The sequence below is a fragment of the Musca domestica genome, unplaced genomic scaffold (genome assembly GCF_030504385.1).
Source record: "Musca domestica strain aabys unplaced genomic scaffold, Musca_domestica.polishedcontigs.V.1.1 38, whole genome shotgun sequence".
NCBI lineage: Eukaryota > Metazoa > Arthropoda > Insecta > Diptera > Muscidae > Musca > Musca domestica.
Window position 1 is genome coordinate 7,396,929 of NW_026712324.1, and position 14,285 is coordinate 7,411,213.

The window sequence follows — 14,285 nt, forward strand, 5'->3', positions numbered from 1 at the left end:
TACTTCGGTCCGCTGTATCTGTTACCTGACGCATATTTCCATTTTTCGAAAAGGTGCACATACCTCATATAAAGTACAAGAAGTAGTCGATATAGTCCAAATCTGTCACGTTCGTAACTCAAGGCTGAGGGTATACATCTGTCGGCAAAACCGACTGATACTATTTTACTTGTTTGTTTTAAGACTACGTTTTTCTCTTTAAATTTATAGGTAGGAGTGTTTCTTCTCTTCTCTTTTCCGAACCGTGTCGTGTCTCCACACGATATCAGACCACAAAGGATGGGGAAAGTACTCGTTGTTGTTTAATACAATTTTATTTTAGTTCAAAATTGTTAATTAATATTAGTTTATTTTTGGTTTACAATTGTTGTGGTTCACAAGTCAACAAATCTGCCATCAGATTCAAAACCACAGTTTAATAATAATTGATATAGTCAATGGATCACACATTGAACGGCCAGTAGTACTCTTCGAATACTCAAACGTTTCACATCTTCGATGAAATATGAAGATTCTTCTCCCGGCCGCATTACTGATGACGATATTTGGTTGGCAACTTGTTGTTGTGGCATCAAACGATGTCTGTCATACCGATGAAACGTCGTGCATTAAATCGTGTTGTAACTCAACAGATTTTTATCGCATAAATCCCGAAAAATGTCACCTCGTCTGGAAGTATTTTAACCTTTCGATGGATTCTAAACTGAATGTCTTCAATGGCAATCATCGTTATATGGAACTTTTGGTGAAATTTTGGCATGATGTCAGTGTGCCGTGTTTACGTTCCGAGGATATACAAATTTCATGGCCGCGAAAGGAATGGTCTTGGATCGAAGTGAGTGTGGGGAGGGAGGGAGGTCGTTTGAAGTGATTAAGACTTTTTTCTTGGGGAATTTTTGTGGTTGTGGTTGTATACAGAAGGTTTGATGATTCAACACTGTCTGGCGTTTCAACCGTCTACACCATATCTTGAGGGTATAAGGGTGAGATAAAAAACTGCAACAAAGTCAAACGCCAAAATTTTTAAAAAATTTGTTTTTAATTTTATTGAATGAAAGCAAAAAATGTCGGAAAGAGCATGAAATTTTAGAATAAGTTTAGAAATGTTCGAATTGGTCACCTTTGGCACGAATTATGGGCTTCAAACGGTCAATGAAACCGAATGTTGCTCTGCGGTATTTGGCCCATTCCCGGCGAAGCACTTGCTTGCTTGAGGTGATCGACGCTTTGGGATTTTTTAGTGCCAACCTTGCTTTCCAAAATATTCCAGACACAATAGTCCAACGGATTGGTATCCGGAGATTTTGATGGCCATTGTGCGCTGGAAATGAAGCGTGGAACCTCATGTGACCATTCTTGGGTAGCGCGTGCTGAGAGCGATGGAGGTGAGTCCTGTTGGAATTTCCAAGGTCTGCGGCCAAAATGAATATTTTCAGAATATTTTCGCGATAATATTCGGCATTTATTCTGATGCCACGGTCGATTAATACGAACGGAGAGCAGTCATCGGCTGTTATGGCGGCCCACACCATCACCATAACCTGCGCTTTAGTTCTGATGGCCAACCAACGGTGCACATTTTCAGCTGACCTCTTTGGCAAGTAAACTCTATCATTTTGTCTGTTTACAAACTGCTGGACAACGAATGTTTCTCATCGGAGAAAACCAAGTTCGACAGTTCCACCACTTTCGACCAAGCGAAGCAACTCTTTAGCTCTTTTGAGTCTATTTTCTTTCTGTTGCGGTGTAAGCTCTTGAATATTTTGGAATTTAAAAGGCTTTACCCCGGGCTAATTTTTCAAATTTTGCCGAATGGAAGATTGCGATATGTTCAGCTCACGAGCCATTTTTCGGCCACTGCGACGCGGGCTTCGATCAAGTCGCTACTTTACTTTTCGAACCATTTCTGCTGATGTTGCTGTTTTCTTCCGTCCACTTCCTTGACGTCGGGCTACTCTACCAGTACCGCGGTAACGAGCGATGGTACGAGACACAAAATATTTATTCACATTTAAATGCTGGAGTGCTCTAACGATAGCCACTTGTGGTTTTCAAACCAAATATATAAAAATGTCACACTATAACGCTTGAATTCCATCATGAATATCTTTTTCGCTGGAAAATTCTCACCAAAATGTTATTGTACGCTTGTAAACAATATAATGAGCTGTCACCGGAATAATTTTAACAGCTGTCGGACGAGTGGCTTAGAAATGACAGTAGTCTGAAGTTGGTTGCAGTTTTTTCATCTCACCCTGTACACAGTAAATTTAATTGATCGTTCTAGGTGATTTCGGGAAACCGAATGTCCGGAATGTCCTGTTATTGGGAAATCGCCCACAGTGTTAGGAAACTTGTTAATGTAATATTTTATTTACAGAATCCGAACCATATTCCAGACTATTGTTTTACCCAACACTATAACGATACCACGCATAAAACCGACTTTATACCACTGGACTGTGCCACCGAATATACATGGTATAGTTATTCCCGATATGTAATCATCGTGGGTATGACGTACAAAAAATTAAAAAAAAAAAAACATATATATTTAAATTAAATTGCAATTGTTTACAGGCCTAATATTGTCGGTGTTGCTTCTCTTGTCCACCATATGTATCTACTTATTGATCAAAGATCTGAGGGGTAATATGCGTTTAAAACTCTTCATATGGTATTTGACATCACTGGTTATGGCCCACACATCGATGATAACCTGTGTCGATGTCATCTGGAGTTATGGCAATCAAAAATATTTGTCAGTTGTCATTGGTAAGTCAAAAAGAATAATTTGCTGAAACCCGAAAATTATATAAAAAAGAATTGTGAAATAACTCACTGACTGACAGGCCCAGACGAATCGGTTGAAGCCGGAATCTTGAGAGTCATTCTTGCAGCGTAGATGTGATAAGGCAAAGTTGTTTTTGAAATTCGTACTAAAAGGGTAGGAAAAGTTCTAAAATTGTTCTAGAATTCTAAAATTTGAAATGAGAGTCACTGATGGAGTGCAGGATAAACGTATGAAAGGGTTTTTGGAAATTCAAACTTCAAGGTTAGGATGGAACTAAGGAAGAATGGAACCAAATAATATAAAACGGTACCTTCTGGTATTACGCAAACGAATAGAGAATAGAAAACTTGAAATTTACAATTAAGGTGGTAAAGTAAGTTTGATAAATGAAGGTTGTTTTGGAAGTATATACTAAGTGTGAAAACTGTACTAAATGGTACTAAATTTGGAACAGTTTGGTTTAGGGCGAACGGGTATAGATCAAATTTAAAATTTTTGTATTGGGGTCCATGTGGCGGTAGGTTTGTGATATGGTTGGGTTTTTGGAAATATGTAGTATAAGTGCACGAAAGGTACTAAATAGTACTATATTTGGCTAAATTTGGTATAGGGGTAGCAGATAGTGTTTTAAATCAAATATTTTATATTAGGGTATAGCCATGGACACATGGACATAGTATCGGAATTGTGTACTAAATTGGGTATTGGATGAATGGATAGAGCTAGAAACCCCAAATTTGATATTGAGGTTCCTGTTGGTATCTGGTGTTGAGGTATGCAGGTGGTTTTGGAAATACGGGTGAGATAAAAAAACTGCAACAAAGTCAAACGCCATAATTTTTACATTTTTTTAAATTTTATTAAATGAAAGCAAAAAATGGAAATAAGCATCAAATCTTAGAATACATTTAGATTTGTTCGAATTGGTCGCCTTTGGCACGAATTATGGCCTTCAAAAGGCCAATGAAACCGTCACACGCTGCCCGAATGTTGCTCTGCGGTATTTTGTCCCATTCCCGGCGAAGCGCTTGCTTGAGGTGATCTACACTTTGATATTTTTTTAGTGCCAACTTTGCTTTCCAAAATACTCCAGAAACAATAGTCCGACGGATTGGTATCCGGAGATTTTGGTGGCCATTGTGCGCTGGAAATGAAGCGATGAACCTCATTTTGTAACCATTCTTGGGTGGGTGCGTGCTGCGTGCGATGGTGCTGAGTCCTGTTGGTATTTACAAGGTCTGCGGCCAAAATGTTTGCGTGCACAAGGCTTTAATACACCCTCCGCGATAATATTCGACACTTATTCTGATGTCACGGTCGATTAATACGAGCAGGGAACGACTATCGGCTGTTATGGCGGCCCACACCATAACCATGGCCGGCGCTTGAGTTTTGGTGGCCAACAGAAGGTGCACATTTTCAGCTGACCTCCTTGGCAAGTAAGCACGATCATTTTGGACAAGTTCACCACTTTCGGCCAAGCGAATCAACTCTTTAGCTCTTTTGAGTCTATTTTCTTTCTGTTGCGGTATAAGTTCTTGCACTTTTTGGAATTTCAATGGCTTTATTCCGTTTTCTTCCTTCCACTTCCTTGACGTCGGGCTACGCTACCAGTATCGCGGCAACGAGCGATGGTACGAGGCACAAAAGGTTTATTCACATTTAAATGCTGGAGTGCTCTAACGATAGTCACTTATAAAGAAATCGCAATACCACGCTTGAATTTTGTACGCTTGTAAACAATATAATGAGCCGTCACTGAAATAATTTTAACAGCTGTCGGACGAGAGGCTAAGAAATAAAAGCCGTCTGAAGTTGGCTGCAGTTTTTTCATCTAAACCTGTATGTACAATATAAATGTGTGCAATACATTTGTACTAAATAGTACTAAGTTTTTATCTAGGATGGAGAAATGTAGGTAGTTTTGGATATGCATAATATATATGAGGTGTAGAGATAAAATTCTGAAATTTGATATTGTGGTCTCTGTTGGTATCTGTGTTTGATATTTAGCGATGGTTTGGAAATACCTCCTTATATTTGTAAGAAAAGTACTCAATGGTACTAAATTTGGTATTGTGTGAAGGAATTGTGTGATATTGTAGTCTGGAATTAAGATATATAAGTGATTTTGGAAATGTGCCCTACAATTGTACTAAAAGTACTGAATAGCACTCGATTTTGTATTGGGTGAAGGAATAGAGTTGGAATTCTAAAATTTGATATGGACGTCACTCTTGGGGTCTGTGTTCGGCCGGGTCGAACTTTTAATACCCTCCACCATTTGGAACAAATTTGGAAATTTTCAAAAAATAAAATCCTTAAAAAAATCTGTTAAAATTTTAAAAATACCGAATATAGCCGTTATATTGGTGTCTATACGACGTGGACCTACATAGGCATTGTTTGTCATAAGCCATTACCATATTCAAATTCTAAACTTGAAATAAACGGGGAATAATGTAGCTAAAATCATCAAGATCGTATATATGGGAGGTTCCGTTATATCGGAGCTGTGAGAAGACCTGAACCAACATAGACAATTTTCTGTCACAGGATGTAGCATCCATTACAAACTTCAAATACGACATCTCAAACTATTTCGGTAGGTTTTGTACCTAAACTCGTTAAAATACTGAATATAGAGAGGTACTGATACTGATGCATAGACAATTTTCTGTCACAGACTGTAGTATCCATTTCGAACTTCAAATACCAAAGTTGAAACAATTCCGGTGAATAATGTCGCTAAAATCAACAAAATACTGAATATCAAGAGGTACCGTTATATGGGGGCTATATGAAAACGTGGACCTACATGGCCCATTTACGAACTTAACCCGCCTACTGGAAAAACAAACATGTGTGCAAAATTTTAGCCTTCTATTTCAATTCGTTCGTGATTACGACAGACAGACGGGCAGACAGACCGACGGACATCGCTAAATCGACTTAGAATGAGTAACCCTCACGACTAAGAGTAACCCTCATGCAAACATTTTCAGATCCTAGCTCCTACCGATCCTTAAATTACGATTTAGTACTTTACGTATCAGTCGCTTTAAAACAGAATATTACCATATTCTACTCTTTGAGATCGAAATTCTAAAAATTCTGCATATTCTCAAGCTGATTTCTCACAGCAATTTTAAAATTGTTTTTTTTTTTCTCCCCTAGGTTTCATCTCATCATATTTCTTCATGTCCACATTTCTCTCAATGAACGTGATTGGCTTTGAAATTTGGATAACGTTCAAGCAATTGAGTGTGGAGAATAATTTGAGGAATGATCAGAAACGTTACACCCTCTATGCCATCTATGTGTGGAGTATACCAATAATTTTCTATATTTTATACTTTTTGACGCTGAGTAAGTTCAAAATTTATTTATTTTATCAAAAAAATCTAAAGTACTATTACACTGTGCAACACAAAAAAAAAAATAAAAAATAAATACAGAAAAAAGTTCACCAGATCATAAAGGTAGAGCTAAAAATGAAAGATACGTGTATCGACCTTCTGTTTATATCACAAAGTAACTTATGGAGAGGGGAAAGTTCCCCATTTTTCAACATTTTGACAAATTTTGGATTAAGATTCCTCGGAATTCTCGAATTTTTTTATATATAGTACCTTCGGCAATATTGCAGATAAAAACACGAGGATTATTTTATATATTTTATTTTCTATTTATTTTATTATATGCTCCACCATACATAGTATGGAGGGTACATTAAGTTCGTTATTCCGTTTGTAACTCATCGAAATAATAATTTTAGACGGACGATACTTTGCATTCTTGATCAGCGTAAAATTCTAAAACGTTCGTCCGTCTGTCCGAATTAAGATAGGAAGCTAGAATTTTGCACAGATCGGTCTTTTGTCTGCGGGCAGTTCGAAGTTCGAAGATGGGCTACATCGGAACACGATATCGTATAGTACCCATATAACGATAGCCCAGAACATTCGGTATTTTGATGACTGTAGCCAAAATTTTCAAAAAATTGTCAGAAAATCCACAACAGCAGTTCTTTTGGAGTACTTAATCTCTTGGAAGTGTTCTGTCTATATCGGCCCACGACATCGTATTGCCCATATACAACGGTACCCCGATATTCGATATTTTAACGATTTAAGGGACATTATTCACCGGAGTTGTTTTAAATTTCGTCTTGTTTTAAATTTCTTGGGAACTACAGTCTATGACAGAAAATTGTCTATGCCGGTCCATGACTTCGTATGGGCTCCATATATTAGTATTTTTCTATATTCGGTATTTTGACGATTTTAGGTACAATATTCCCCGATATTGTTTGAAGTTTCCTATTTGAAGTTCCTCAAAGAGGTAATAAAGCCTGTGATAGAAAAATTGTCTATGAAGGCCCAGGTCTTTGTATAGCCTCGAATTAACGGTACTTCCCTATATTCGACATTTTGATGATTTTAGCGACATTTGCACCGGATTTTTTCAGATTTTGTATTTGAATATTGTAATTGCTTATGGCAAAAATTGTCTGTGAAGGTCTGTGAACGTCTTCGTATAAACCCCAATATAACGGCTATATTCGGTATTTCTAAGATTTCAACAGAATTTTTTTATTTTTCTTTTTTTGAAATTTTCCAAATTGGTTACAAATGGTGGAGAGTATTCAAAGTTCGGACCGGTCTTTATACCCTACACCACAAGGTGGTCAGTGTATTAAGTCTTTGTGCATTTGTTTGTAACAGGCAAAAGGAAACGAGATAGACCCATACTTCCTTTTGATGATCTGCATAGAATCACTTTCTGAGTTGATTTATGCTTGTCAGTCCGTCCGTCCGTCCGTCTGTCCATGTATTCTTGTGAACAAAATGCAGGTCGCATTTATTATCCGATTGAGATGAAATTTTGCAAACAACATTTGTTTGACCCAAGGACGAACCCTATTGAAATTGGAGATAATCGGTAAAAAGTTAGATATAGCTCCCATATATATCTTCGTCCGATTTGCCTTTTATTGTGCACCAAACGTGTAATATCAGCCCGAATTGTATAGAATTTTGCATATACACCCATGTTAGGCCTGAAAATATGTATGCCAAATTTGATCGAAATCGGTTCAGATATAGCTATAGCTCCCATATATATTGTTCATCCGATTTGTTATTTTTGTCCTCCGCAGCCGTAATATGCACTCTGTAACAACAATATTTGGGTAAATATATCAAATGCAGCTCAGAAATACCTTTGCTAAATTTTATCGAGATCGGTTCAGATTTGGATATAGCTCCCACATATAACTTCGCCGATTTACCTTTGATTGCGCACCAAACGTCTAATATTTGCCCAAATGGGATGGAATTTGGCACATACGACCGAATTTAGTCTAGAAGGTAGTATGCCAAATTTGGTGAAGATCGGTTCAGATATAGTTATAGCTCCCATATATACTGTTCATCCGATTTGTTATATTTGTTACCCACAGCCGTAATAAGCACTCCGTAACAACGATATTCAGGGAAATATATCAAATACAGCTCAGAAATATCTTTGCCAAATTTTATCGAGATCGGTTCAGATTTGGATATAGTTCCCATATATATTTTTATCCGATTTCAAATTAATTGTGCACCAAATGGGCAATACAAGTCCGAATTTAAAAGATACAAATGCTTCGGCATATTTAGTCCTTTGAACTTTAAATTATAATTATAATCATTGCGTGTATGAGTGAATTCTCCCATAAAAACTTTTAATTGCTATGTGGAGCTCTACTTAATTAGCAAAGTGGTGTAGGGTATTATAAAATCGGCCCCGCCCGACTTTAGGACTTTCTTTACTGGTTTTCTACTTGTTTAACTGGATATACCCCGTATCACTCACTGGTGAGTCATTATAAATGGGTTTGATTGGCCAAGACGTTTAAAACACCTCGAAATATTAGCCCTACACTCATCATGTTTTATGTGGAACTTCATATCTCGATATTTTCATCTGCAACATTACCGAAGACACTGAATACCTAAAGTTCATGGATTGCAAGGAATATTAATCCGAAAACCCTCAAAAGTGTGAAAGAGGTGGAGGCTATATTAAAGGATTGATGGAATTGATACTTGAAGTGAAGTGATGAATATCCACGAGGAGATTTACGTGTCGTCTTTAGCCATTTTAGTCTTCATGACCCTTATATTACAGTGTCCTTGTGATTAATCTTACCGTAACTATTATTTGGTATTTTTAAGATTTTAACAGAATTTTTAACGGTTTTTTTTAAATTTTCCAATTTTTTTCCAAATGGTGGAGGGTATCCAAAGTTTGGACCAGCCGAACTTACAGCTTTTTATATGGTGGAGGGTATCCAAAGTTTGGACCAGCCGAACTTACAGCTTTTTATACCCTACACCACATAGTGGTAAGGGTATTATGTCTTTGTGCATTTGTTTGTAACATGGAGAAGGAAACGAGATAGACCCATAGTTACTTTTGAGAACCTTCATAGAATCACTTTCTGAGTCGATTTATGCATGTCAGTCCGTCCGTCTGTCCGTCCGTCCGTCCGTCTGTCCATGTATTCTTGTGAACAAAATGCAGGTCGCATTTATTATCCGATTGAGATGAAATTTTCTAAGCAATATTTTTTTGGCCCAAGGACGAACCCTATTGAAATTGGTGAGAATCGGATCAAATTTAGATATAGCTCCCATATATATCTTCATCCGATTTCGCCTTAAATGTGCACCAAATGTCCACTATCAGTCCAAATTACCTGAATTTTGGCACACCCAACCGAGTTCGGCCTAGAAGCAAGTATATCAAATTTGGAGAAAATCGGTTCAGATATAGCTATAGCTCCCATATATATCTTTCATCCGATTTGATCTTTAAGTCCCTCACATTCCTACTATGCACTACACAACCGTGATATTTGGCACCTCACATTCGTAATATGCACTCCACAGGAATGATATTTGGTACCAGATATCAGATAAAGACCAAAAATAGAATTAGATAGATTTTGATTTTGTACCAAATATCTCATAGAGCTCTGAAATATCCTGTATAAACCTTTTTACGAGAGCTCTACTAAATATGCATAGTGGTGTAGGGTATCATATAGTCGGCCCCGCCCGACTTTTGAGCTTTCCTTACTGGTTTATTTGTTATTTTTGATTATTATTTTTTATTATAATTATTACTATTATTGTAAAGTTTTTTTATCAACTTTATTTAATGTGTTTAATTTTTTTTTATTTTCAGGTAGTTTCTGGTCATTTGGTCCCGTTGTCATAATACTTTTCCTCAATTTCTTCACCTTTGTCATTTTGACGTATAAAATCTGCACAACACGTTACAATGTGGCAAATTTAACGGATAATCAAAATCTTGTTGTCGAAACGTGAGTCGTAATTTTCAGTTTTTTTTTTAATTTTAAAGAGATTTTTTTATTAATTTTCCTTTTTCATCATCTTCAATTTTTGGTCCTGTATTTTCAGTGTTAAAATCATCTTGAGTTTATTCTTTATGATGGGTATACCACGTCTAATATTCTTCGTTTTTTTATATATGAGTAATTTGGCCTATTACATGATCTCCAAGTATATTTTCCTATCGATAGAGGCTCCGCTGATATTTAAATTATTTGTTCTGAAGAAAAATGTTTGGAATATGCTGAAGAATAGGTAAGGTGTAAAAGAGATGTGCGAATTGTTTACGCCAGAAAATAAAGGTCAGACTGAAGCCTCCGCTTGAAAATATTGTTTGGTGGCATGGCTCTATATTAACTTCAGAAACATGGAGTCGTAGTCGTTCCTTTTCTATATCTTTTAACGCTTTGTCATGTCCGAATCATTTTTCTAATAATTGTTATTTTCTTCTTTAGATTTTGGCACAAATACATCCAGGCTAACACAACAACAGAAGACGTTTCCGCCACTCCATGAGATTGAGTTCGCTAAGTTTGAATTGTTCAGTTCCTGTGATATTGGAAAGATAAAGAAGAAGAATTGTTTGTGGGAAAATCTGTATGAAAATCCACACCATGTGCCTTATGTATTGGAACAATTAATTTAATAATTTAAATTAAACAATTGTAGATTTTTAATTATGGGAAAAACTGAAAAAATGAATAGAGTTGCATAAACGTAACGTAATACAAGCTACATGTACTTAATAAAAATACGAAAAAAATGCGATGCAACTTTTTATTGAAATGCCAGCAAGAAACCAGCAAGGAAAAACAAAAGTCGAGCAGTGTCGACTTTATTATAACCTACACCACTATGAATATTTTTTAGTAAAATGCAGCAAAAAAAAAATGTTCATATTTGCAGTTTAATTATTAATGACGCATTAAGGCTTTGTCGCGATTTAAATCTAAAATCGGCTGATAATAACCTATGAAAACTACATCATAATCAATTTCCACTGAACTTGACTGAGGTAAATTTATGCTGTTTGTGACCTCTCTGATCAACTATCATTGACTTTCAGAATACTTAAATATAAAATCGGATGAAGCAACTTGATTGGAACAAGTATACAAGAACCTAAGTTCGGCAGGGCCGAACTTTTAATACCCACCACTATTTGGAATTTGAAATTTTCAAAAAAAAAAAACCAGTAAGGAAAGCTCAAAAGTCGGGCGGGGCCGACTATATGATACCCCACACCACTATGCATATTTAGTAGAGCTCTCGTAAAAAGGTTTATACAGGGCATTTCAGAGCTCTATGAGATATTTGGTACAAAATCAAAATCTATCTAATTCTATCATGCATTTTACGAACTACAGCTATCTCTGAACCGGGTTTCTCCAAATTTAATGTATTCTTCTTCTTCTTCTAGACTGGTGATTTGGGCTGATATTTACCATTTTGTGCACATTTAACCCGAAATCGGATGAAGATATATATGAGAGCTATATCCAAATCTGAACCGATTTCGATAAAATTTAAAACAGCTATTCCTGTGCTCCATCTAATACCTGGTACCAAATATCACGGTTGTGGAGTGAATATTACGAATGTATGGGACTAAAATTCTAAATCGGATGAAACATATATATGGTTGCTATATTTATATCTGAACCGATTTTCACTAAATTTGATATACTTGCTTCTAGGCTGAATTTGGTCCGATGTACTAAAATTCAGTCCATTTGGACTTATATCGGCCATTTGGTGCACAATTAACCCGAAATCGGATGAAGATATATATGGGAGCTATATCCAAATCTGAACCGATTTCGATAAAATTACAAACATCTATTTCTGGGCTGCATCTTATATCTGGTACCAAATATCATTCTTGTGGAGTGCATATTACGAATGTGAGAGGCTTAAACACCAAATCGGATGAAAGATATATATGGGAGCTATAGCTATATCTGAACCGATTTTCTCCAAATTTGATATACTTGCTTCTAGGCCGAACTCGGTTGGGTGTGCCAAAATTCAGGTAATTTGGACTGATAGTGGACATTTGGTGCACATTTAACCCGAAATCGGATGAAGATATATATGGGAGCTATAGCTGTTTCTGAACCGATTTTCTCCAAATTTGTTGTATTTGCTTTAAGGCTAATCTCGGTCATATGTGCCAAAATTCGGGCCATTTGGGCTGATATTGGTCATTTGGTGGTCAATTAACCCGAAATCGGATGAAGATATATATGGGAGCTATATCCAAATCTGAACCGATTTCGATAAAATTTAAAACAGCTATTTCTGTGCTCCATCTAATACCTGGTACCAAATATCACGGTTGTGGAGTGCATAGTAGGAATGTGAGGGACTTAAAGATCAAATCGGATGAAAGATATATATGGGAGCTATAGCTATATCTGAACCGATTTTCTCCAAATTTGATATACTTGCTTCTAGGCTGAACTCGGTTTTGTGTGCCAAAATTCAGGTAATTTGGACTGATAGTGGATATTTGGTGCACATTTAACCCGAAATCGGATGAAGATATATATGGGAGCTATATCTAAATTTGATCCGATTCTCACCAATTTCAATAGGGTTCGTCCTTGGGCCAAAAAAATATTGTTTGGAAAATTTCATCTCAATCGGATACTAAATGCGACCTGCATTTTGTTCACAAGAATACATGGACAGACGGACGGACGGACGGACGGACGGACGGACAGACGGACTGACATGCATAAATCGACTCAGAAAGTGATTCTATGAAGGTTCTCAAAAGTAACTATGGGTCTATCTCGTTTCCTTCTCCATGTTACAAACAAATGCACAAAGACATAATACCCTTACCACTATGTGGTGTAGGGTATAAATACATTAAGTTCAGCCCGTCCGAACTTTTAGTACCCTGCACCATTGCATAAAAACAACATTTTTATATAAAAGTATCTGAATTCAAACGTGTTAGACTTTAAACCACAAATACCAGTTTGGACTGTTCGGATAAACTTTTCAAAAATAAAGTGGGTTAGGTCATTATATGGGGGCCATACCAAAACGGGAACCTCTATAAACAATTTTATACTTCAAGGATTGTAATCTTCCAAATCTTCTAAAATGCCAAATTTGAAACAATTTCGTGGGTAAATGTGACTAGGATTATCAAAATAGCGAATATCGGTGGATATCGTTATATGTGCGCTATAGAAAAACGTGGATCAAAATATTCAAAATTCTGCTACCGGAGCTAGAACCCATTATGAACTATAAATACCAATATTTAGACAAATCTAAATCTATATTTAGACAAATCTGTAAAAAAATGTGGCAAAAAGTCATCGAAATACTGAATATCCGGATGCATCATTATGTGGTGGCTATGCGAAAACGTGGACCTATGCATATTATGCTAGAACCCATTACGAACTGCAAATACCAATTTATACAAATACATGGGAAAATGTTGCAAAAATCATCAAAAAGCCGAATTTCGGGAGTTACCGTTATATGGGGGCTATACAAAAAAGTGGACCTAGACATACAATGTTTCGCCACCGGATCTAAAACCTATTATTACAGACAAATTCATGGAAAAAAATGGGGAAAATCATCAAAATACCGAATATCGGGAGGTACCATCATTTTCAATATCAACCAACAACTATCAACCACTTGCTACTAGACTGAATTCGGTCGGATATGCCAAATATTATCGAAATCGGCTAAGATTTGAATTTAGCTCCTAAATATCCTTTATCCGATTTCAGGTTTATTGTGCAAATAATGGCTAATATCAGCCCAAATGTATAGCAATGTTATTTGATATAAAATATTAATATATCTCCGTTAAATTTAGTGAAAATCTAATTTCAGAATTGGATATGTCTCCCATATATAGTAATTCCCTCTGAAACCAAACTATAGCTGCTCTAAAGCCAAATGTTGATAGGAACATATTGAGTTATGAATAGAGCCGCCAAGTAGTGTGTCTCCAAGACCTATGATTCAAGAGTTTATTCCAGTTTCAGTTTCAAGTTAATTCAAATTGAATTTGCGACTAAAGCAAGGACTGCCTATTTTCAAGG

General features: G+C 36.4%; 1 protein-coding gene across 2 annotated transcripts; it reads left to right on the plus strand.

Moving 5' to 3' along the window:
- Nucleotides 1-445: 445 nt before the first annotated feature.
- LOC105262380 (G-protein coupled receptor Mth) lies at nt 446-10,855 on the plus strand. Of its 2 annotated transcripts, XM_059126343.1 has the most exons (7): nt 447-835; nt 2,381-2,513; nt 2,581-2,775; nt 5,972-6,163; nt 10,034-10,172; nt 10,270-10,455; nt 10,656-10,854. In XM_059126343.1, exons 1-7 carry the CDS (start codon nt 506-508, stop codon nt 10,714-10,716), a joined length of 1,236 nt encoding a protein of 411 aa, XP_058982326.1. In that variant the 5' UTR covers nt 447-505; the 3' UTR covers nt 10,717-10,854. The 2 variants fall into 2 exon arrangements, with proteins under 2 accessions (XP_058982327.1, XP_058982326.1); XM_059126344.1 differs by lacking the exon at nt 5,972-6,163 and having other exon boundaries at nt 446-835; nt 10,656-10,855.
- Nucleotides 10,856-14,285: the final 3,430 nt, after the last annotated feature.

Coding starts and splice junctions, on each gene's coding strand:
- LOC105262380 (XM_059126343.1), top strand. CDS start 506: ATGAAGATTCTTCTCCCGGCCGCATTACTGATGACGATATTTGGTTGG. Junction 836..2,380: donor AGGAATGGTCTTGGATCGAA/GTGAGTGTGGGG, acceptor TTTTATTTACAG/AATCCGAACCATATTCCAGA. Junction 2,514..2,580: donor CCGATATGTAATCATCGTGG/GTATGACGTACA, acceptor AATTGTTTACAG/GCCTAATATTGTCGGTGTTG.